The 27,976-nt window shown below is 41.7% G+C and overlaps 1 protein-coding gene across 1 annotated transcript in view; it reads right to left on the reverse strand.

The window, feature by feature from the left end:
* eml6 (EMAP like 6) overlaps positions 1 to 27,976 on the reverse strand; it is a gene marked incomplete at its 5' end in the record, with an annotated part of 173,585 nt that overhangs the window by 85,066 nt on the left and 60,543 nt on the right. The window contains 5 exons of the mRNA XM_084318522.1: positions 1,416 to 1,625; positions 2,915 to 3,171; positions 8,702 to 8,839; positions 9,994 to 10,195; positions 23,102 to 23,237. Coding sequence (XP_084174648.1) covers positions 1,416 to 1,625; positions 2,915 to 3,171; positions 8,702 to 8,839; positions 9,994 to 10,195; positions 23,102 to 23,237 — 943 coding nt within the window. The remainder of the gene's footprint in view (positions 1 to 1,415; positions 1,626 to 2,914; positions 3,172 to 8,701; positions 8,840 to 9,993; positions 10,196 to 23,101; positions 23,238 to 27,976) is intronic.

Raw genomic sequence — 27,976 nt, forward strand, 5'->3', positions numbered from 1 at the left:
CTCATGGTACCAAAGCACCTCAAAGGCACTAAAAAACAAATTACAAACATCTCAAAACAAACTAGTCAGACTACTGCTTGACCTGACTCCTAGAACCCACCTCACCCCTGCCCACTTTGACAACCTAGGATGGCTTAGAGTAGACGACAGAGTACAGCAACTTGCAATGGGCCTGGTCTACAAGATACACTACACGACCAAGGTACCCATGTACATGTCAAAATACTTCCCAAAGGTCAGTGAATACCACGATCACAACACCAGAGGGAGCTCCACAAATCATGTTAAACCCAGATTCGGCTCAAACAAGGGACTAAACACGTTTCGCAATTATGCCACATCAATGTGGAACGCCCTATCCACAACTGTAAAGGAATGTGAATCACTACCCACTTTCAAAAACACTCTCAAAAAACACCTACGTGAGACAGCAATTCGAAACTGGCCCCTACAAATGTCCTAACCTAGTTGTACAGTAAATTACCAAGTAAGGCTAACCCCCCCCCCCCCCCCCACCTCCAATGTACAGCCCCCACCCACCCACCCAACCCCACCCCACCCACCCAACCTCCTCCAATGTACAGTTTCTACGTCAAATGTATATACACTCTTTTTCTGGACACTTTTGTATCACAAACAGTACTGTATTTGCAAATCTGATATGTCATAAATGTATAGATGTAGCAGTACTGTCTATCTGTATGTCATGTATGTCATATATGTTATGATGAATTGAAAATGGGGGACCCTGATGTAAACAAGACGAAAGTCTTTCTCTGGTCTGCATCCCCTTAACAATTGTATGTATTGAGCTGTACTGTACTGTACCCATTCTGCAATCTGTTAATAAACTTTTCAATCAATCAATCAATCAATGTATGTGGGTGTAAATAGTGAATATTAATAAAGAGACGTGATGTATGTGGGTGTAAATAGTGAATATTCTGCCAGGCACAGCTTCAGTGTCTGTGTTATTTGAAAGTGCACCTTTCTTCAGACAGGGGAACATAAAGAGCTTAAAGTGCACCTTTCTTCAGGCAGGGGAACATAAAGAGCTTAAAGTGCACCTTTCTTCAGGCAGGGGAACCTGAAGAGCTTAAAGTGCACCTTTCTTCAGGCAGGGGAACATAAAGAGCTTAAAGTGCACCTTTCTTCAGGCAGGGGAACCTGAAGAGCTTAAAGTGCACCTTTCTTCAGGCAGGGGAACATAAAGAGCTTAAAGTGCACCTTTCTTCAGACAGGGGAACATAAAGAGTTTAAAGTGCACCTTTCTTCAGACAGGGGAACATAAAGAGCTTAAAGTGCACCTTTCTTCAGACAGGGGAACATAAAGACCTTTCTTCAGGCAGGGGAACATAAAGAGTTTAAAGTGCACCTTTCTTCAGACAGGGGAACATAAAGAGTTTAAAGTGCACCTTTCTTCAGACAGGGGAACCTGAAGAGCTTGACGAGGCCGAAGTCGTCCCCGGTCACCAGCACGGCGCTGCTGTAGTTGGCGTCGACAGAGTTGATGTCCGTGACGTTGCAGTACTTGGGCCAGATCCCGTTGACCTCGGGGCCGATGATGCCCGTCCACGTCATCCAGTGGATCCCCCTGGCCTCCTCCTTGGGGAGCAGCTTCCCTGCTGCAGACACACAGGAGCACAAAGATGGTGGACGTAAACAAGGATGGTGGAGTATATTAACCCTCTCACTGCCACACGACAGCCGGTTGACCCTTTCACTGTGACAATACAGAAGGATAGCCCTTTACTAGTCTCTCTGTCCTAGCTGCTGGTGTGCGCAGGCGTTTGCCTGACCGCAGCAGTTTGAACAGGCTGTTGTTGGGGTGGTGTGGGTCTTTCATGATTCTGCAGGCTCTGGATTTGCACCTCTTGTTATATAGAACCTGCAGGGGTGGTTGTGCAATACCCGTGGTACGCTCGGCTGACGCTCGGTATACTTGCTATGTATACTTTGGTACTACATACTTCTTATGTGCTTTCATGTACTAATTCAAAGCTCATGTTTAGTCTGTTAGTCATTCATTTGGGAGAGCTGAACGTTCTGCATTAGTGCCACTTAGTAGAACTAGTGATGGGGATCGGTAACCACTTTACAGAATAGATCAGAGCCTCTAGGTGGCAGTATACACACACGAGAACAGTCCATTTCCTCTACACACGTTGTAGAAGAGCATTGGACTCACATGATGTAAGGTCATGAGGAACAGGATTTCTCAGAAGTGCTCACTCTATACATCTCTATGACATCACTCTATGACATCTCTATGACATCACTCTATGACATCTCTATGACATAACTCTATTGCATCTATATGCCATCACTCTATACATCTCTATGACATCACTCTATGACATCTCTATGACATAACTCTATTGCATCTCTATGACATCACTCTATGACATCTCTATGACATCACTCTATGACATTGCTCTATTACATCTCTATGACATCACTCTATACATCTCCATGACATCACTCTATTACATCTCCATGACATCACCATTGCATCTCTATGACATCTCTATGACATCACTCTATTACATCTCTATGACAACTCTATTGCATATCTATGACATCACTCTATGACATATCTATGACATCACTCTATTGCATCTCCATGACATCACTCTATGACATCACTCTATGACATCATTATATTACATCTCTATGACATCACTCTATACACCTCTGTTCCATTCACATCCATGTTGGCCCCACACACACACACACACACACACACACACACACACACACACACACACACACACACACACACACACACACACACACACACACACACACACACACACACACACACACACACACACACACACACACACACACACACACACACACACACACACACACACACACACACACACGGGGCATGGCTGCAGCGTGACGCTACCTGGCATCTTGTAGAAGAGCCTCTCGCCGGCCCCGTCGTTGGTCTGCAGGTGGTGACTGTCCACCGACCAGTCCAGGTGGGTGATGAAGCTGGAGGAGCCGCAGCACTCGCCCACCTTTTTGTAGCGCTGCCCCACGGCGTAGACGTCCACCAGCGCGTCGTTGGAGCCCACGGCCAGGAAGAGGCCGTCGGGGGAGAACTTCAGCTCGTGGATCACCTCCTTCCGGTCCTTGATGTGGACCACCTCCGTCATGTCCCTGTGTGAGCGGCACGCAGACAGACGGACGGTGCTGTAGACGTCAGGGCTGAGCTCAAACGTTCCAACCTTTGTTCATTACGTTGGCGTTCGAATTCTAAATCAACATTCGAATTTTTTATTAAAAAAAATTTAAATAATAATAAAGTATTTTTTATTTATTATTTTTATTTTTTATTAATTCTGTTTAAACCAATGGGGTTTTTCCTCACAGTTACAGATAAAGATTAGGCTACACTAATATTATAGTATTAAAAGAAACTGATGAGTTATATTCATTAAAGAAAGTTGATTTAATTGATTTAGTTGGGCTGGGGCTTCTCCCTGGGCTGGGTCTGGGGCTGGACATTTTATTTAATAAAAAATATATATACTAATTTAATCAGATTAATCACTTTATTAAAATTGAGGATTTAGTTTGAGGATATTTAAAAAATAAAATGATATATATATTTGTATATTAAAAAACGAAGTTCGAATCCCAGCCTTAGTAGACGTGCTTTTTGTTTAGAGAGGTGTTGAAGAGTTGTGTCATGTCACACATTCCAGAAATCATTGTGCTCAAGTGTGCTAAGAGTGAACGGACTGCACCTATAATACTGCACCTATAATACTGCATCTATAATACTGCATCTATAATACTGCATCTATAATACTGCACCTATAATACTGCATCTATAATACTGCACCTATAATACTGCATCTATAATACTGCACCTATAATACTGCATCTATAATACTGCACCTATAATACTGCACCTATAATACTGCATCTATAATACTGCATCTATAATACTGCATCTATAATACTGCACCTATAATACTGCATCTATAATACTGCACCTATAATACTGCATCTATAATACTGCACCTATAATACTGCACCTATAATACTGCACCTATAATACTGCACCTATAATACTGCACCTATAATACTGCACCTATAATACTGCATCTATAATACTGCATCTATAATACTGCACCTATAATACTGCATCTATAATACTGCACCTATAATACTGCATCTATAATACTGCATCTATAATACTGCATCTATAATACTGCACCTATAATACTGCACCTATAATACTGCATCTATAATACTGCACCTATAATACTGCACCTATAATACTGCACCTATAATACAGCACCTATAATACTGCACCTATAATACTGCACCTATAATACTGCACATATAATACTCAACATATAATACTGCATCTATAATACTGCATCTATAATACTGCATCTATAATACTGCATCTATAATACTGCACCTATAATACTGCACCTATAATACTGCACCTATAATACTGCACCTATAATACTGCATCTATAATACTGCATCTATAATACTGCACCTATAATACTGCACCTATAATACAGCACCTATAATACTGCATCTATAATACTGCACCTATAATACTGCATCTATAATACTGCATCTATAATACTGCACCTATAATACTGCACCTATAATACTGCACCTCTAATACTGCATCTATAATACTGCATCTATAATACTGTACCTATAATACTGCACATATAATACTCAACATATAATACTGCACCTATAATACTGCACCTATAATACTGCATCTATAATACTGCACCTATAATACTGCACCTATAATACTGCACCTATAATACTGCATCTATAATACTGCACCTATAATACTGCACCTATAATACTGCACCTATAATACTGCATCTATAATACTGCATCTATAATACTGCACCTATAATACTGCACCTATAATACTGCACATATAATACTCAACATATAATACTGCACCTATAATACTGCACCTATAATACTGCATCTATAATACTGCACCTATAATACTGCACCTATAATACTGCATCTATAATACTGCATCTATAATACTCGACCTATAATACTGCACCTATAATACTGCACCTATAATACTGCACCTATAATACTGCACCTATAATACAGCACCTATAATACTGCATCTATAATACTGCACCTATAATACTGCATCTATAATACTGCACCTATAATACTGCACCTATAATACTGCACCTATAATACTGCACCTATAATACTGCACCTATAATACTGCACATATAATACTCAACATATAATACTGCACCTATAATACTGCACCTATAATACTGCACCTATAATACTGCATCTATAATACTGCACCTATAATACTGCACCTATAATACTGCACCTATAATACTGCACCTATAATACTGCATCTATAATACTGCACCTATAATACTGCACCTATAATACTGCACCTATAATACTGCATCTATAATACTGCACCTATAATACTGCACCTATAATACTGCATCTATAATACTGCATCTATAATACTGCACCTATAATACTGCACCTATAATACTGCATCTATAATACTGCACCTATAATACTGCACCTATAATACTGCATCTATAATACTGCACCTATAATACTGCACCTATACTGCACCTCTAATACTGCATCTATAATACTGCATCTATAATACTGTACCTATAATACTGCACATATAATACTCAACATATAATACTGCACCTATAATACTGCACCTATAATACTGCATCTATAATACTGCACCTATAATACTGCACCTATAATGCTGCACCTATAATACTGCATCTATAATACTGCATCTATAATACTGCACCTATAATACTGCACCTATAATACTGCACCTATAATACTGCATCTATAATACTGCATCTATAATACTGCACCTATAATACTGCACCTATAATACAGCACCTATAATACTGCACCTATAATACTGCACCTATAATACTGCACATATAATACTCAACATATAATACTGCACCTATAATACTGCACCTATAATACTGCATCTATAATACTGCACCTATAATACTGCACCTATAATACTGCACCTATAATACTGCACCTATAATACTGCACCTATAATACTGCACCTATAATACAGCACCTATAATACTGCACCTATAATACTGCACCTATAATACTGCACCTATAATACTGCACCTATAATACTGCACCTATAATACAGCACCTATAATACTGCACCTATAATACTGCACCTATAATACTGCACCTATAATACTGCATCTATAATACTGCACCTATAATACTGCATCTATAATACTGCATCTATAATACTGCACCTATAATACTGCACCTATAATACTGCATCTATAATACTGCACCTATAATACTGCATCTATAATACTGGACCTATAATACTGCACCTCTAATACTGCATCTATAATACTGCACCTATAATACTGCATCTATAATACTGCACCTATAATACAGCATATATAATACTGCATCTATAATACTGCACCTATAATACTGCACCTATAATACTGCATCTATAATACTGCACCTATAATACTGCACCTATAATACTGCATCTATAATACTGCATCTATAATACTGCACCTATAATACTGCATCTATAATACTGCACCTATAATACTGCACCTATATGGGAAAAGAAAGGCATACACTCATTAGGAGACGTTTTCAACAAACAGGGTTTTTGTAGTTTCAATGAAATACGCAAAAAATGTAATCTCACCAAGTCCACATATTATTTTTACGCACAGTTATTGGCATGTTTGAAGGCTCACTGTGTTCCATTAAGGATACCAATTGTACACCACAGATACCACAATTTTTTCTATGAAAGAGAGACATCGAGAGGTTTTGTTTCAGATTTTTATCATCAATTACTAACGGCCTCGTATGAAACCCTCCATCTAGACTCAGTCTGGAGGAGGGATATACCAGACCTGGAGACAGACTTTGACTGGCAAGAGGCCTGGGCAAATGTACGACTTGCATCAAGGAACCCGAACCATCAACAAATCAATCTTAACTATATTCACAGGACATACTTAACTCCTATAAGACTGAACAAAATGGGTCTTAAACAAGACTCCAAATGCTCCCTATGTACAAATGGGGACGAAGGGACATTTATGCACATGTACTGGGACTGCCCACCAGTTAAGATATTTTGGAAAGAAGTGACCCAGCAATTATCAAATCTCTTAACTCTGGATATACCTGTACACCCCTCTGTATTACTGCTGAATGATGTCTTTGAACATGCAGTACCTCCACAGCTAAAGAGATTGGTTTTATCCGGTATCACAGTGGCTAAAAAGCTGATAGCATCACGATGGTTTCAACCGGAAAAAATGTGCCGGAAGGTCTGGACTCTTACATATCTCGATGTGATTTATCAAGAAATATCTACAGCAAGAATTTTGGGTCTCAATGAAACCAAAATGACAATGTGGTTAGAAGTGGTGGAGAGAATAAAAGCTAGCATATGATGGTAGTGTCTGGTTAGGAACAAGTTATAATGGTTGGATTATCCAATGGGGGGTCCGGGAGGGGGGGGGGGGGGGGGGGGGTACGAGCTAGAGCATATGTGTGTAGGTTTTTAGATAACAGGTATTAGGGGTATATCCTGTATAAGACATTTGACTAAATGGTAATTTCATTGGATATGCACTGTAATTAATGCTTGTATATCTTATCGTGTGTTGTCATGTTTGTTTATATGTTTGTTTAAAAAAAAAAGAAAAAAAAGAAAAGAAAAAATACTGCACCTATAATACTCGACCTATAATACGCGACCTCTAATACTGCACCTATAATACTGCACCTATAATACTGCATCTATAATACTGCATCTATAATACTGCACCTATAATACTGCACCTATAATACTGCATCTATAATACTGCACCTATAATACTGCACCTATAATACTGCACATATAATACTGCACCTATAATACTGCATCTATAATACTGCACCTATAATACTGCACCTATAATACTGCACATATAATACTGCACCTATAATACTGCATCTATAATACTGCACCTATAATACTGCACCTATAATACTGCACCTATAATACTGCACCTATAATACCGCACCTATAATACTGCACCTATAATACTGCACCTATAATACCGCACCTATAATACTGCACCTATAATACTGCATCTATAATACTGCACCTATAATACTGCATCTATAATACTACACCTATAATACTGCACCTATAATACTGCATCTATAATACTGCACCTATAATACTGCACCTATAATACTGCACCTATAATACAGCACCTATAATACTGCACCTATAATACTGCACCTATAATACTGCACATATAATACTCAACATATAATACTGCATCTATAATACTGCATCTATAATACTGCATCTATAATACTGCATCTATAATACTGCACCTATAATACTGCACCTATAATACTGCACCTATAATACTGCACCTATAATACTGCATCTATAATACTGCATCTATAATACTGCACCTATAATACTGCACCTATAATACAGCACCTATAATACTGCATCTATAATACTGCACCTATAATACTGCACCTATAATACTACACCTATAATACTGCACCTATAATACTGCACCTATAATACTGCACCTATAGGACTCATAGGACATGCCCAGGGCCAGCTGGGAGCCTATAATAGTACCTGACTCGCAGCACGGTGAAGGAGCCGTCCTTCATGCCCAGGGCCAGCTGAGAGCCGTCGTTGTTGAAGGACACGCTGCGCACCGCCTCCTCCATGTTGCAGCGGGCGATGAGCGTGTGGTCTGGTAGACTCCAGAGCCTGGAGGGTAAACAGGAAGAAGCTGAGGACAGTGATGCTGACTGTTGAACTCATCTCTACACTAGTATCATTCTGCCAAATGTTCTGTTTGTCTACCTTATCCATATCATTATGTGATCATATTGAAAAAAAAATCTGATTTGTGAAAGTTCAAGCTTTTGCAGAATTTTATCAATCAAAATATCTCCCTTTGAGAAAATGTATCATTTTATTTTACGCAACCACTCGATGGGGACAGTTGGCACTTTCCCTCACTACGTGCTTTGTGTTCGTTTCTGAGATAAACCGATGGGGTACTGGATCAAAGAGATATAGGAAGAGGGAACAGGTGATCAAATGAACAGGAGGTGACGTCCTCACTGAAAACTCATTCACGTCGTTAGCTAAACTGAACGAACCCGGCCAGATCTCCAAACACAGGACTCTGTAAATAAGCAAATGGCTCTGCATCGATTACATTACTGCCGAGTATTTCACACCACTTCAAGAATGTTAATTATGTTTAGGGCAAGAAATAATACACTGCCAGAAAAACTACAAAATCGTTTTCATTTAGAAAGTGAGTTTAGTAGGAGGAAATTCCTAGTTTGCACGTACCACACTTAAACAGATGTGTCCTTCAGTTATTGGTGTAAAGTTATTGTGGAATTCTCTCCATAGCGAGCTTAAGGGATGTAATCGTTTTTGTCAATTCAAAAATAATTATAAAAAACAAATATTTAGTCAAATGTGATCTGAATAGTGAGATTTTTTTTTTCTTTATTATTATTATTATTATTATTATTATTATTATTATTATTATTATTATTATTATTATTATTATTATTATTATTATTATCATTACATTCTTTCTTGTTTAAACTGTGAATTGTTTGTTTCTTTGAATATGGTATAAATTATTATTTTGTGTAAATTAGGTTGTACGCCGACCATCAAGTAATACTGGTTTAGTTTAGGAATAAGCGGCAGGTAACTATAAGGTTTATTCTTCTTCCTGCTCCTTTTGCCCATGGTATGGTATTTATGATTTTGTATGAAAAACTCTATGATTGTATTGTTTCCATGTGGCAAATAAAAACTCTGAATCTGAATCTGAATCTTCATGTAAAAAGAAACGCACCATCCCTTGAACCCCCGTGGCATCGGCTCCGTACCTCACTGAGCGGTCGTCGCTGCCCGTCACCGCCACAGACTGCTTGGGGTGCAGGTCGAGGGCCCAGAGCTCCCCTTCGCTGTGGCCCTGCATCAGCAGCACAGGCTTGTCCCGCTCGCGTACCATCACCTCGAAGATCTCACTGTCCTGCGTGCCGGCCAGGATGCGGTCCGCCTTCCAACACACACTGCGGATGGACAGGCCTGAGGAGACGAGAGAGATAATATCATATTGTGATGAGTTGAACTCAAATGAGACGTGACACGTGAGATTAGAGGTGATATTAGAGATAGGATATACACATTTGATGAGATTTGACGAGATATGAGATGAGATGACACTATGAGAGATGAACTGAGACTATATGAGAGATGACACTATGAGAGATGAACTGAGACTATATGAGAGATGAGACTGTTAGTGTTATGGGGTGCTACGGTGGCGGAACCCAAATTGTGCAGACAGTGGCGAGGAAGAGGTCAGGAGACGAGTGATCGAAATGATAAGGTCTTTACTGAAATGTCCAACAGCATGACGCACGACAGCACACGGAAACATAAACAAAAGCTTAGCCAAGCCGGCGCGGGACAGGAACAAAATACTATCTACTAACCTAACCAGAAACGAACTTGGGACCACGAGAAAACAAAAAGCATCCAACAACGTGAAACACTAACATACACTTACTGATACAAAACAAAACGACAGGTTCGAGCACGAGAGCTGAGCGTAAAGCTCACTGGAACAGAACTAGGCTCCGACGAGCTGGACTGAATACAAAACACAAACTGGATTCGGCACGAGAGAGGAGCATAAACTCACAGGAACAAAACGGAGGCTCACAACGAGCTGGGTTTACAAATAGCACAGGATACGAGTACGAAACCGTAACGGGAAACTATGAACGAGCGCCGGGGGCGAAATCATAAATACTAAACCTGATACCAAAACGGAAACAGTTGGGACAAGACTAGGATAACAGAATCACTAACAAGGAATACATGAGACTAGACTAGACAATAATACAATAGACAGAATGAATACAACAAGACAAGGACACTAGACTAATAGGCAGGAAATATTACAGACACATAACAATAGGGAGTAACAATGCAGAGATTAACGTGACAAGGTAAATGGAACGAGACATGAGCAGTAGCGCCCACAGGCCACCAGAGGGTGCCAGATGATAATTGTTCAAAATGTTCCAAACGTGTTCAAATGATGAATGTCCAAAAATGTTCAAAGGTGGACCACAACAGTGACTATATGAAAGGTGAGACGAGACTATACGAGATATGAGATTGAATGATAAATGAGACTAGATGAGAAATGACTAATTGAGAGATGAGACCCTCTGATAGATGAGACTATATGACAGATGAGATACATGATATATATGAGAGCGATGAAATGAGAGATTAGATTCAATGAAATTTGATGAAAGATATGAAAAGGGTGCAACCATCATTGCCATATAAGACATACAGTAGTAGTATTATGCAAAAATAATATGTTCACCCTCTTACATTCCTTGTGCAATATTTAGTGTAATATTCCTTTACTCCATTTACGATAAACCAGCTTATTGGCATACATTCTCTAGCGTAGAGAGCATGTTTGTGTCTGGAAAAACTCTCTCATAACAAAATGTTAGGGACTCAGGTCCTGCTGACCAGATGCAGCTTATCAGTATTCATCCCACACTGTTAACTTTTACTGTAAGGCTGAAAGTATCCCTGGCCTCGTGGCTCACTTCACAAATTGTCTTCCGCTCTCTGTATCGAACTGAGACGCACAGAATAAATATTTTTTCCTATCCATTGACTCAATCTCAATTTATCTTAAGTTCACCGGACTTGGTCAAATAATTGCCCACAACAGTAGCAGTAGGTGTGGTTCATAAAGACAACGGTTCATAAAGACAACGGTTCATAAAGACAACGGTTCACAAAGACAACAGTAGGTGTGGTTCATAAAGACAACGGTTCATAAAGACAACGGTTCATAAAGACAACGGTTCACAAAGACAACAGTAGGTGTGGTTCATAAAGACAACGGTTCATAAAGACAACAGTAGGTGTGGTTCATAAAGACAACGGTTCATAAAGACAACAGTAGATGTGGTTCATAAAGACAACGGTTCATAAAGACAACAGTAGATGTGGTTCATAAAGACAACGGTTCATAAAGACAACAGTAGCAGAAGGGTTTACGCTTCCAAAGGGTTTGAGCGCACAGCGACATAATGAACCACAACATAATCCTGGTCCTAATCCTAAACTTCTGTCACAAAGAATCTGCCTCAAGAGACCAAACAGCTGCTTCACTACTTCAACACGATGCAACTCGTGCAAATTATTCAAACGTCCCCTTTGAAGATGATGTTTTCTACTAATCTAGACGTAATAATGGCAGTGTTTCCTTCAGACTCAGGTCTGTCAGTCTAACAGGTCTAGCAGGTCTAACAGGTCTAACAGGTCTAGCAGCTCTAACAGATCTAACAGGTCTAGCAGGTCTAGCAGGTCTAACGGATCAGAGGCAGCAGCTGTGGACAGAATTGTTCATCCCGCCTCAAAGATCATCAGCTGCAAACTCATCTCTGACATCTATGAGAAGAGCAGCATTCAGCGCAGAGGTCTAAAAATACTACAGGACTCCCTGCCAGCCCCCTCTTAATAACTCCCCCCTCTCAGCAAAACACACAGGGCCATCAAAACAAACACATCCAATTTCCTCAACAGCACTCACTGCAGAACCATCCAATCACTGAACGGCTGCCTAATTCTGCATCAGCACTTTACAAAAGCAAAGCACTAACTACTGCTGCATGACAAAGCACTAACTACTGCTGCGTGACAAAGCACTAACTACTGCTGCATGACAAAGCACTAACTACTGCTGCGTGTCAAAGCACTAACTACTGCTGCGTGTCAAAGCACTAACTACTGCTGCGTGTCAAAGCACTAACTACTGCTGCGTGTCAAAGCACTAACTACTGCTGCGTGTCAAAGCACTATCTACTGTTGCGTGTCAAAGCACTAACTACTGCTGCATGACAAAGCACTAACTACTGCTGCGTGTCAAAGCACTAACTACTGCTGTGTGTCAAAGCACTAACTACTGCTGCGTGTCAAAGCACTAACTACTGCTGTGTGTCAAAGCACTATCTACTGCTGCGTGTCAAAGCACTAACTACTGCTGCGTGACAAAGCACTAACTACTGCTGCGTGTCAAAGCACTAACTACTGCTGTGTGTCAAAGCACTATCTACTGCTGCGTGTCAAAGCACTATCTACTGCTGTGTGTCAAAGCACTATCTACTGCTGCGTGTCAAAGCACTAACTACTTCTGCGTGTCAAAGCACTATCTACTGCTGCGTGTCAAAGCACTAACTACTGCTGCGTGTCAAAGCACTATCTACTGCTGTGTGTCAAAGCACTAACTACTGCTGCGTGTGAAAGCACTAACTACTGCTGCGTGTCAAAGCACTAACTACTGCTGCGTGTCAAAGCACTAACTACTGCTGTGTGTCAAAGCACTAACTACTGCTGTGTGTCAAAGCACTAACTACTGCTGCGTGACAAAGCACTAACTACTGCTGTGTGTCAAAGCACTAACTACTGCTGTGTGTCAAAGCACTAACTACTGCTGCGTGACAAAGCACTAACTACTGCTGCGTGTCAAAGCACTAACTACTGCTGTGTGTCAAAGCACTAACTACTGCTGCATGTCAAAGCACTAACTACTGCTGCGTGTCAAAGCACTAACTACTGCTGCGTGTCAAAGCACTAACTACTGCTGCGTGACAAAGCACTAACTACTGCTGCGTGTCAAAGCACTAACTACTGCTGCGTGTCAAAGCACTAACTACTGCTGTGTGTCAAAGCACTAACTACTGCTGTGTGTCAAAGCACTAACTACTGCTGCGTGACAAAGCACTAACTACTGCTGCGTGTCAAAGCACTAACTACTGCTGCGTGTCAAAGCACTAACTACTGCTGCGTGTCAAAGCACTAACTACGGCTGCATGTTGTGACAACCCCATCCCTCTCCTACAGGTTAACTCAGGGATATACCTGAATATATAATTTTACCTGTCTGTCATCCACAGCCTGTCAATCAGACACACCCTATTCAGGTGTGTCAGGAGGAAGAGGCACACCGGTGTAAAAGGACTGGCTTCTCCATTGTTGGCTGTCTCTCCTCCAAGCTGGTCATGACATTTTGTTTTGTTTCATTTGGTTTGGTTGTTTCTCATACTATCACTTACACACACCACACACTGACTCATTCATGCAATCACTACATTACTGATATTACTGATCCATTCATTCTTTAAATCCTTTTGTTTGTAAATAGTTTAAGAGCATAATTAAATTACCTTTCTTTAAAAATCCTCAAGTACTTGTGTGGTCTCCCTTGTTTTGTCTGTACCTTGAGTTTGGTTCATGACAAAATGGGGGTTCGTCTGGGATTCACCACACTCCCACTCAGAGCCCAATTACTGACCAAGCTGTTCTCCTCCAAACCAATCAAACAAACAAACCAATTACTTGTATGCATCTTCCAAACAATTTACATGTAAAAACAAACATGCAATTACTAACTAGTGAATAAATTCACAATCAAATTGTGGTATGGAATAAACTTTCCGAAGTGTTACTTACCAAGAAAGTCCAAAATCAGATTCCACCGCTACAAACTAAGCCAAAAGCCAACAAACTAATCAATTAAACCAAAGGTCCACCAAAATGAACGAGCCCCCATTTTGTCATGAACCAAAACTCAAAGCACTAACTACTGCTGCATGTCAAAGCACTAACTACTGCTGCGTGTCAAAGCACTAACTACTGCTGCGTGTCAAAGCACTAACTACTGCTGCGTGTCAAAGCACTAACTACTGCTGCGTGTCAAAGCACTAACTACTGCTGCATGACAAAGCACTAACTACTGCTGCGTTACAAAGCACTAACTACTGCTGCGTGTCAAACCACTAACTACTGCTGTGTGTCAAAGCACTAACTACTGCTGTGTGTCAAAGCACTAACTACTGCTGCATGTTAAAGCACTAACTACTGCTGTGTGTCAAAGCACTAACTACTGCTGCATGACAAAGCACTAACTACTGCTGCGTGACAAAGCACTAACTACTGCTGCATGACAAAGCACTAACTACTGCTGCATGTTAAAGCACTAACTACTGCTGCGTGACAAAGCACTAACTACGGCTGCGTGTCAAAGCACTAACTACTGCTGCGTGTCAAAGCACTAACTACTGCTGCGTGTCAAAGCACTAACTACTGCTGCGTGACAAAGCACTAACTACGGCTGCATGACAAAGCACTAACTACTGCTGCGTGACAAAGCACTAACTACTGCTGTGTGTCAAAGCACTAACTACTGCTGCATGACAAGGCACTAACTACTGCTGCGTGTCCTGACACTTACTTACTCGGCACTTGACTTTATCTCCTGGACTGTTCAAATCTTACAGTCATGGATGTATGTATGATCTATGGGGGTTATGTGTTTTCTTTCTTATTATGTATCCTTGTGTTTGCTGTTCTGTAGGGGTGTAACGATGCATCGATTAATCGAAATGCATCGATTCTAATGTGACGATTCAACTGCATCGATTTGAAAAAGTTAGAATCTATTATAATCGAAATTAATCGAAATAAAAAACTTTAAAAAAGATTTATGTTTTTTTTTGTGTGTATTGTTTTTATTGACCTAGTCCTATAGTCCATTTATGCTGAGTGAATCAGTTTCCCCAGCCACATTTGTGTATTCAAATTTTTTTGGGGAATTAACTGAATTAACTGACTGAATCGAATCGAAATGAATCGTGGTCAAATGAAGAGATTTCATGATGCATTGAATCATTGCCTGAATAATTGTAATCGAATTTACTACTTAAATTTACTACTGTTCTGTGATGAAGAGAGACCAGCCCTGTGGTGCTACAGAGACTAGCAGACTAGTGGAGAGACCAGCCCTGTGGTGCTACAGAGACTAGCAGACTAGTGGAGAGACCAGCCCTGTGGTGCTGTAGAGACTAGCAGACTAGTGGAGAGACCAGCCCTGTGGTGCTACAGAGACTAGCAGACTAGTGGAGAGACCAGCCCTGTGGTGCTGTAGAGACTAGCAGACTAGTGGAGAGACCAGCCCTGTGGTGCTACAGAGACTAGCAGACTAGTGGAGAGACCAGCCCTGTGGAGAGACCAGCCCTGTGGTGCTGTAGAGACTAGCAGACTAGTGGAGAGACCAGCCCTGTGGTGCTGTAGAGACTAGCAGACTAGTGGAGAGACCAGCCCTGTGGTGCTGTAGAGACTAGCAGACTAGTGGAGAGACCAGCCCTGTGGTGCTACAGAGACTAGCAGACTAGTGGAGAGACCAGCCCTGTGGTGCTGTAGAGACTAGCAGACTAGAGGAGAGACCAGCCCTGTGGTGCTGTAGTGACTAGCAGACCCCTGAGCAGACTAAAAAATCACATCAGTTGCTTAGAGAAAATAAAGGGATTGAAAGGCCTGTGTCTTTGAAAATCTCCTGTGATCCGATTTGTTTTGTGGCTACCGGTATATGCTGTGAGAAGTGGGCAGACATAAGTCACATGTTTAAAGGACAGTGCACCCAAAATTCAGATTTTTCAGAGATATCCGCCATAGAGATGTCTGCCATCACTCCAATAATAGTTCCTACATAAAACAAGATCTGTGGATTATCTTTGAGGGTCAAGATTCCTGAAAGAGACATTGCTTTAGAGTTTTGTAAATGTATTCTTTTGGCATTTTGAGCCTGAGTCTTACTTCTCCGCTGTCTGGCTTTGGAGAAGAGTAGCTTTGTGTTCACAAACTTTAATTTCTTAGGCCATGGAAATACCATATTGTAATTCTTAATTTGAGTGGTGTTCCCCTTTAAGTCTTTGAGATAAAACCCCAGATGAGCAGAGAGATGTTCTGCATGGCTGTGATGTTCTGTGATGTTCTGAGATGTGCTGTGATGTGCTGTGATGTGCTGTGATGTGCTGCGTGGCTGTGATGTTCTGTGATGTTCTGTGATGTTCTGTGATGTCCTGTGATGTTCCGCGTGGCTGAGATGTGCTGCTGTGAAGCTGAGCATGCTGGTCCTCCTCTCACTTCATTAGGACCTTGTGGGGTGGAAACATTCTGCAATGACACTTAAGGCGAAGCACCAACCATTGAAAATGGTGAATTTGGACTGTGGCACGTGACCCGCGACTATGATGGTGTAGCTGAACGAGAGCTCCGCGAAAATTCTCCTAATAGGGTAAAATAGACATGTTAAACTCGCTAAAAACCGAACAAAGTATTCGGATTTTGGGGGAGGGTGGCTTTGACTCTTGACTGGGCCACAGTTTGACAGGGGAATATTTTTTGACGTTTATTATTGTGTGGAATGAAGATGAAAAGAAAGGAAACTGACTGTAAGATGTACCAACCTGCAATAAAAAAAATTATGATAAAAAAAAAAAAGTCAATTTGGCTGGAACATCTTTTATCCAAAGCGCTTTACAATTTGTTCCTCACATTTTACCCATTCACTCACACATTCACACACCGACGGTGGAGGCGACCATGCAAGGTGCAGACGATATATCTTTTGTCATATTATGGGGTATTTTATGTGGAACATTTTAAAAAGATAAACACATTTCCCACACAATACTTAAATAATAAACTGTAAATGAAACTGTTCTAACTAACATGCAACTTTGCGCTATTCTTAATGAAATATTAGCAATTTGAAACATGTTGAAAACTAAATAAATAAAAGTCACAATACATACGATGATTAATTTTCTGTATATATTCATTGTGTTAAATCTCTTTCAGATAGAATGGAAGGCCACATGGCATCAGACATGACACATCGTCCATTCATTACACTGAAAGACTATTCACTACAGTATACTGAAAGACTGTCTGTCTGTCTTGTGCTGCTGGGACGAAAATGCTCATTTGGTCACAGCTTTCGTTACACAGTAGCGGGAGTTGGTTGGGCTTGATGTGCCGAGACAGCTTGTACACAACCCGAAACCTGTCTGGCCTCACGTGGTATGAGGCTGCAATCCATTACCTGGAAGACAATAGGTCAGGGGAGGGGACTAACAAACCAACTCCAAAACACCAGAAGCCAGAAATGGTGGAAGGTTGGGCTTGGAGCCAGCGACCCCATCCTGTAAAAACCCCATTGCTACAAAAACGTCAACAAAGAAAAACCAAGAATCTCCGGCCCTGAGAGAGGATGGACCTCAGGTAGGAAGTATGACGCAGTGTGGTGAAAGCCGGAAACATCTGGAAGCTACCCTGCCGACCACCATTCTCTCAAGCAGGGCCATTACCACCATCGGAACATGGAATGTAAGGACCATGTATGAAGCCGGAAAGACTGCACAGGTGGCTGCCGAGATGAGGAATTACAATCTTGCCATACTTGGAATCAGTGAATCAAGGTGGATCGGATCCGGCCAGAAGAGGCTCACCACAGGCGAGATGACACTGTACTCAGGCCATGAAGAGGACGATGCACACCATACCCAGGGAGTGGCCTTAATGCTGTCCAAGGCTGCCCAGAGAGCACTTATTGGATGGGAGGCACATGGTCCCAGGATCATTGCAGCTTCCTTTAGAACTATGAAGGCAAGGCGGTTAGGTGGCCGAGCGGAGATTGCGTTCGTCACCAACCCCGGAGCTGTGAGCTGGATTCGCCTGTTCGAATCCAGCTCACAGCTCCGGGGTTGTCACCAGCTTGGCTGGCCGTCTGCACTAATACAATTGGCTGTATTAGAGGGTGGGAGAAGCTGGCGGGGTGGGTCCGGGTTGTTGTAAACAGCGACTCCTACAGTTCGGTCGGGGCGCCTGCTAAGCGCGGATAGGACTTGAGGGGGATAGTGTGGTCCTCCCACACGCTACGCCCTCTCGATGAGAATCCGCGCTGCCAGGTGAAAAGAAGCGGTGATTGGCTGGACGTGTGTCGGAGGAAGCACGTGGTAGCCTCCACTCTCCCAGATGATCTGACTGTGGGGGGTAAGTGCGCAGCGACCAGGAAGGGACTGGGAATTGGCATACGACTAACATTGGGATGGGAGAAAATCGGAGGAAAAATGGAGGGGGAAAAAGATCAATAAAAAAAATAAAAAATAACTATGAAGGCAAAAATAAACATGAACATTATCCAGTGCTATGCCCCTACAAATGACAGCAATGAAGAGAGAAAAGAAGAATACTACAGCAGACTACAGGACATCATTCAGAAATACCCAGAAAGAGACATCAACATCATAATGGGAGACTTCAATGCCAAGGTAGGAAGTGACAACAGAGGCTACAAGGAGACAATGGGAAAGCAAGGTATAGGAGAGATGAACGACAACGGGGAGAGATTCGCAAACCTATGCGCCACTAACAACCTGGTCATCGGCGGAAGCATTTTCCCCCACAAAAGGATACACAAAGCTACTTGGATCTCACCGGACCTCAACACCGAAAACCAGATAGACCATGTGTGCATCACGAAGAAGTTCAGGAGATCCCTTCAAGATGTATGTGTTAGGAGAGGAGCTGATGTTGCCTCAGACCATCAGCTGAAGCTGAAATTAAAGAAAAACTGGACAGGAGAGAAGAATCGGAGACAAACATTCAACACAGCACTTCTGAGAGACCCAACCAAGTTAGAAGAATACAAACTCACACTTAGGAACAAGTTTCAAGCCCTGCAAGAGTTGATGGAAGAAGAGGAGGAAAACATCGACAACAAGTGGAAGTCTGTGAAGGAAGCAGTAAGTACAACGTGCAAAGAAGTACTGGGACCGAAGAAACACAACCACAAGGAGTGGATATCAGGAGAGTCATTGAGGAAGATAGAGGAGAGGAAAGGGAAGAAGGCACTAATCAACAACAGTCGCACAAGAGCCGAAAAGGTCAAAGCAAAAAACCAGTACACAGAAGCCACAAAAAGGGTTAAGAAAAAGCATCAAGGCAGACAAGAAGGACTATATAGAGAGTCTTGCGGCAGAGGCTGAAGAAGCAGCTAGACATGGACATTTGAAAGACTTATATAACACCACCAAGAAGCTGTCAGGAAGGTTTAGTAAACCAGAAAGACCAGTTAAGGACAAAGATGGACAGCCAATCATCGGAGAGGAAAGACAAAAGGAAAGATGGGTAGAACATTTTGAGGAACTGCTAAACAGACCAGCACCACAGGACCCACCAGAACTCCAGCAAGCTGACAGCGATCTGCTGATAGACTGCAGCGTGCCAACAAAGGAAGAGATCCGGAAAGCCATCAAGAAACTTAGGAACGGCAAGACTGCAGGACCTGACGGTATTCCGGCAGAAGCACTGAAGGCCGATATAGAGACGATGGAAGAGATGCTCCATCCTCTCTTCAAGAAGATATGGGAAGAAGAACACATCCCATCAGAATGGAAGGAGGGCTACCTCGTCAAAATACCAAAGAAAGGAGATATGAGCCAATGTGCAAACTACAGAGGGATCACACTACTCTCTATCCCAGGAAAAATATTCAATAGGATTATACTGGACAGGATGAAGGACGCCGTTAACCCACAGCTATGAGACCACCAGGCGGGCTTCCGCAAAAACAGATCCTGCACAGACCAGATTGCAACACTGCGGATAATACTGGAGCAGTCATTAGAGTGGAATTCATCCCTATTCATTAATTTCATTGACTACAAAAAGGCTTTCGACAGCGTGAATAGAGAGACCCTCTGGAAGCTACTCAGACACTACCAACGCCTTCCAGGTAAAAACTGGAGTGAGACAGGGCTGTTTGTTGTCACCATTTCTGTTCCTGCTGGCAATAGACTGGGTCATGAAGCAATCCACGGCAGAGAAACTAAATGGAATACAATGGACATTATGGACGCAGTTAGAAGACCTCGACTTTGCAGATGACCTGGCCCTTCTCTCTCACACCCAGCAGCAGATGCAGGAAAAGACAAGTACCATCGCTGACAACTCTACTCGGCTTGGGCTTAACATCCACAGAGGGAAGAGCAAGGTCATGAGAATCAATGCTGACAACACATCACCCATCATTCTGGAAGGAGAAGCTTTGGAAGGGGTAGACAACTTCACCTACAGTACCTGGGCAGCATGGTTAACAAGCAAGGTGGAACAGATGCTGATGTGAGAGCTAGGATTGGCAAGGCCAGAGAAGCCTTTCTCCAACTAAAGAACATCTGGAGCTCAAGAGACATTTCCATCACAACCAAGATCAGGATCTTTAACACCAACGTGAAGTCAGTCCTACTCTATGGCGCTGAGACCTGGATGACCACTGTCACCACAACCAATAAACTACAAGTTTTCTTAAACACCTGTCTGCGCCGAATCCTCCTGATTCGCTGGCCTAACACCATCAACGGCGTTGGAGATGGATTGGCCATACACTCCGTAAACCATCCCTGAGCATCACAAGACAATCTCTCAGGTGGAACCCCCAAGGGAAAAGAAAGAGAGGCCGACCACGAAACACCTGGCGCAGAGACTTGGAAGATGATGCCAAGAAGATGGGACACACCTGGGGCCAGCTTGAGAGGTTGGCTCAGGATCGGGATGCTTGGAGAACCCTTGTTGTCGGCCTATGCCCCAAACGGGGTAAAAGGCGTAAGTAAGTAAGTAAGTAAGTAAGTAAGTATACTGAAAGACTATTCACTACATTACACTGAAATACTATTCACTACATTACACTGAAAGACTATTCACTACATTACACTGAAAGACTATTCACTACATTACACTGAAAGACTATTCACTACATTACACTGAAAGACTATTCACTACATTACACTGAAAGACTATTCACTACATTACACTGAAATACTATTCACTACATTACACTGAAAGACTATTCACTACATTACACTGAAAGACTATTCACTACATTACACTGAAAGAATATTCACTACATTACACTGAAAGACTATTCACTACATTACACTGAAATACTATTCACTACATTACACTGAAATACTATTCACTACATTACACGGAAAGACTATTCACTACATTACACTGAAAGACTATTCACTACATTACACTGAAAGACTATTCACTACATTACACTGAAAGACTATTCACTACATTACACTGAAAGACTATTCACTACATTACACTGAAAGACTATTCACTACATTACACTGAAATACTATTCACTACATTACACTGAAAGACTATTCACTACATTACACTGAAAGACTATTCACTACATTACACTGAAAGAATATTCACTACATTACACTGAAAGACTATTCACTACATTACACTGAAATACTATTCACTACATTACACTGAAATACTATTCACTACATTACACTGAAAGACTATTCACTACATTACACTGAAAGACTATTCACTACATTACACTAAAAGACTATTCACTACATTACACTAAAAGACTATTCACTACATTACACTGAAATACTATTCACTACATTACACTGCAAGACTATTCACTACATTACACTGAAATACTATTCACTACATTACACTGAAAGGCTATTCACTACATTACACTGAAAGGCTATTCACTACATTACACTGAAAGGCTATTCACTACATTACACTGAAAGGCTATTCACTACATTACACTGAAAGACTATTCACTACATTACACTGAAAGACTATTCACTACATTACACTGAAAGACTATTCACTACATTACACTGAAAGACTATTCACTACATTACACTAAAAGACTATTCACTACATTACACTAAAAGACTATTCACTACATTACACTGAGACTATTCACTACATTACACTAAAAGACTATTCACTACATTACACTGAGACTATTCACTACATTACACTGAAATACTATTCACTACATTACACTGCAAGATATTCCATGTGATCTCAGGCTATACAAATACATTTGATTTGATTTGATCACATGGTAACTCTGCCTGATCACATGGTACCTCTGATCACATGGTACCTCTGATCACATGGTGGTACCTCTGCCTGATCACATGGTACCTCTGATCACATGGTGGTACCTCTGCCTGATCACATGGTACCTCTGCCTGGTCACATGGTACCTCAACACACCTTTGTATCCTTGCTCCGCCTCTCGCAGGTCGATCTTGGTGATGGGTTTGAAGTCCACGTCCCACAGCCTGATGCAGCCGTCCCTGCCGCCGGTCGCGAAGCCCTCGTCCCCGGCATGCATGCTGAAGATCCCGGCCTGCGGAGAGAGAGTGGGCCCAGCGGCAATGATCCATCACACAAAACAGAGATGAAACAGACGGAAGGTATAGACCATAGACATATATAAAGGCTAGATGACTCACCCGCACTGCTGGCCAATGGAGACCGACGTTGAGGCCATCTTGCCACAGGCAGCACGCCCACTCATAACATGAATGTCTATTGTGCATTTACTATTGAAATAACCATAGCGTGCCAAATTGTCAACCGATTTTCAAGCGGTTTGGTTTGTTATAAATGTTAGAGATGTAGTTATCATACTTATAATGGAATTTCATATGAAAATAATTTCAACATGTCCAAGCATCCCGAATCATAGCCCCGTTAATAACATTTGTAATAAACCAAACCGTTTGTAAATCGGTTGGAAATTGAGCAAGCTATGGTTATTTCAATAGTACATGCACCATAGACATTCATGAGTGGGCGTGCTGCCTGTGGCAAGATGGCCGCCGGTGAACTACGCTGGAGACTCCGCCTTGCACCATCTAGTTATACTGTATAAAGTGTATATATATCTATAGTATATAGACCACTGCACTTCCGCGTTTCATTGAACTCATGGGAGAGCGTGGGGGGGGGGGGGGGATAAAATTAATGAATGTTGATGAGAGCCTTGAGGTAAGTGGTTGTGGCTAAAATTATATTGGATCATGTGTCCAGCACCCCCACAGCCGTAGCTACAACCACTTACGTCAAGGCTCTCATCAACATTCATTGATTTTATCCCCCTGCGCTCTTCCCATGAGCTGAACATACTGGAAGTGTTGCGGTGGTCTATTTCTGTTTGTTGGTTTTTTAAGGCAATGGAATCCCTTGTTGGTGAACAATTTAAAGCGTTTTTATTGACTAACATTTGATCTGATTTCCATCAGGTTTTAGGGGGAAAAAACAGCACAACTGTTGACTGAAAGTCAACAAGTTAAAAAGACAACAAACATCCCTGTGCAGCCATTTTCATTGACCTGTCTAAGCCTTTTGATGCTTTATAATAATAATAATAATAATAATAATAATAATAATAATAATAATAATAATAATAATAATAATAATATACTGTATAATAATAGGACTGTCAGAACAAACAGTCTGTTGTCTGGAACCCTCAGATCTCAGGGTGCTTTCACACACTAGGCATCCGGGGCCGGTTCCGAGCACGATCGCCCCAGAAGTAGTGTAGTGAGAACGCTGCGTTCCGTCCCCGGGGACGGCTAACCGGTCCGTGTCCGAGACCACTTGAAAAGGTGGTCTGGGGAACGAATCAGCACGGAACGGGGGCACGGAACGATTGCAAATGTGAGCACAACTGTACCAAAACATGGAAGATGCTTGCTGTAACAAGTGCTTCTGTCTGAGTTTAAGGAGGAGGGTGCTAACCTGCTTGCCCGGAATAGAGTTGTATTCATATACTTCAATTTTAAAATATTATTTAGGTCCGTTTGGGATTGTGAGAGTCTGGAAACCTCCAACGAGGGAAGCTGTGTTTCAATTTCAGCCAAGCACTTACGTCTTTCTCTCTTTTCAGAGGCTTCATAAGATATAATGTGCCCCCTCAATACCACCTTAAGGCTTCATAAGATATAATGTGCCCCCTCAATACCACCTTAAGGCTTCATAAGATATAACGTGCCCTCTCAATACCACCTTAAGGCTTCATAAGATATAATGTGCCCTCTCAATACCACCTTAAGGCTTCATAAGATATAACGTGCCCTCTCAATACCACCTTAAGGCTTCATAAGATATAACGTGCCCTCTCAATACCACCTTAAGGCTTTATAAGATATAACGTGCCCTCTCAATACCACCTTAAGGCTTTATAAGATATAACGTGCCCTCTCAATACCACCTTAAGGCTTTATAAGATATAACGTGCCCTCTCAATACCACCTTAAGGCGCTGTGTCCACAGAAAGCATTTTTTTCAAGGCGGAACGCTTTGGATATAAAGAATATGAATGCCCAGAGCGCTTCCAAAGCGCAGGGAGCGCCTATTGTTGCGTCATCTGCGTTATAGGTCATATATATATCTTAGGTCGTATTATTACTGGGTTGTCAGACACCGCAAGAATCAGCCTCTCCTCTGCCATGATCAGACTCCCACAAGGTACTGGGCTGCTCACTAAGGTCTAATGTGAGCCGTATGCATGCCCGCCTCTCTTGGCTTAACGTTGAAAATAGATTGTCTTTTAATATACTTGTGCTGTTCAAGTTGGTCATGAGCAGTAAGACTCCTGTTTTTATACATAATCAGATTGTTTTTAGTAATACTGTGCACGAGCATTACACTAGAGGTTCCAGTAGTGGGCAGCTTGAATTGCCAGGTCCTAGAACCAGCGCTCTGGGGAGATCTTTTATTTTTAGAGCATTAACTCTGTGGAATGGCCTGCCTCGGAACCTCTGCTGCATTTACAGTAGATTCACTTTTAAAAAGAATCTTAAATAGTTTTTAAATTGTTTTTAACACTGTAAAGTAATTTTTTGTTTTTGTTTTACACTAATGTAATTTTAGCTATATTAATTGTTACAGTAGGTTCATTATGCATTGTGTGTACTGACTTTAAATTTTTTGCAATAGTGATTGTTTTTGTGTGTGTTTTTTGTGTGTGGACCCCAGGAAGACTAGCTGGTTGCTATCGCACCAGCTAATGGGGATCCCTAATAAAATCAAAATCAAATGTAGCGTCAGAGACCTCACCGGTATCATTCGTTTCCATGAACTAAATGAGTCGAGATCTCATTGTTTTTGTCCACCTAAATGTTTACTGGTTACTGTGAGCGATTTGTAGTGCCAAATTTCCCTCTGGATGAATAAAGTATTTCTATTCTATCTATTCTATTCTATTCTATCTCATTTCATCCCAAAATGTTTTCTCCAAGAGCAAAGAAGGGTTGAAGTGCCCGCTATAGCGCGTCTGTGGCAGTGCCAGTTGCTCCCTCAAGTGTGCTCGGGAACTAAACGAGATTGGTAGTGTGGACGCTGGCCAGCGGGGAAGCGGGGAGGGGCGACTATCGTTCTCGGGAACGGAACGGAGGCAACCATTCCTAATGTGAAAACCCTAATTCAGTGTGTGCTGCAGGTACCACTTCTAATGCAGCTCCCTTGGTGTATCTAAGTGTGTGCCCCAGGGGTCGGTACTGGGACCACTCCTATTCACAATAATACAATATACCGTATATTAACAGTATGGAACGAAATGGTTCCAACGCAAATTTCCACTTTCATGCCAATGATTAGGGATGGGTACCGAATCCGGTACTTTTAAGAGTATCGACCGAATCACGTCGGTACTACCGAGTAGCCTATCGTTTCACGTGAGATCTACCGGTGCCACATTTCGGTACTGTAAACCAACCGATGACGTCAACGTTTCGTTTACCGTGAAACGAAACCTATGAAGTGAGCCGCACATTCACGTCAATGTTCACGCGCACAATACACGCTTACCTAGGATTTGACTTGATTCAACAACAAAGCAGTCGGGGCGATGGCAAGCCGAAAACGGTCGCAAGTGTGGTTTACACTTTACAAAGCTGGATGCAGACAACGCTCGCTGCAATATTATATATTATATATTAACAAATTGTTCTAAATAAATAATAATGAAATGATAATAAATTATTTGAATTTTGGAAAAAAATATTACAACTGAGGTAGGTAGATTAAATTCTTTGAGACTAAAGTACAGACAAAAGGTACCGTTGGGTACCGGTATCGGTTAAAATGTGAACAGTATCGAACCCTACCGATGATACTGTGGTATACTGCTCTGCGTCTACACCTTCATTATCTTCACCCAAGAGACCTGCTTCATTATTATCTTCACCCAAGAGACCTGCTTCATTATTATCTTCACCCAAGAGACCTGCTTCATTATCTTCACCCAAGAGACCTGCTTCATTATCTTCACCCAAGAGACCTGCTTCATTATCTTCACCCAAGAGACCTGCTTCATTATCTTCACCCAAGAGACCTGCTTCATTATCTTCACCCAAGAGACCTGCTTCATTATCTTCACCCAAGAGACCTGCTTCATTATTATCTTCACCCAAGAGACCTGCTTCATTATCTTCACCCAAGAGACCTGCTTCATTATCTTCACCCAAGAGACCGGCTTCATTATCTTCACCCAAGAGACCGGCTGCATTATCTTCACCCAAGAGACCTTCTTCATTATCTTCACCCAAGAGACCTGCTTCATTATCTTCACCCAAGAGACCTTCTTCATTATCTTCACCCAAGAGACCTTCTTCATTATCTTCACCCAAGAGACCTGCTTCATTATCTTCACCCAAGAGACCTGCTTCATTATTATCTTCACCCAAGAGACCTGCTTCATTATCTTCACCCAAGAGACCGGCTTCATTATCTTCACCCAAGAGACCGGCTTCATTATCTTCACCCAAGAGACCGGCTGCATTATCTTCACCCAAGAGACCTTCTTCATTATCTTCACCCAAGAGACCTTCTTCATTATCTTCACCCAAGAGACCGGCTTCATTATCTTCACCCAAGAGACCTGCTTCATTATCTTCACCCAAGAGACCTGCTTCATTATCTTCACCCAAGAGACCTGCTTCATTATTATCTTCACCCAAGAGACCTGCTTCATTATTATCTTCACCCAAGAGACCTGCTTCATTATCTTCACCCAAGAGACCGGCTTCATTATCTTCACCCAAGAGACCTGCTTCATTATCTTCACCCAAGAGACCT

Source organism: Notolepis coatsorum (assembly GCF_963971535.1).
Source record: "Notolepis coatsorum genome assembly, chromosome: 7".
In the NCBI taxonomy this organism is placed as follows: Eukaryota; Metazoa; Chordata; class Actinopteri; order Aulopiformes; family Paralepididae; genus Notolepis; species Notolepis coatsorum.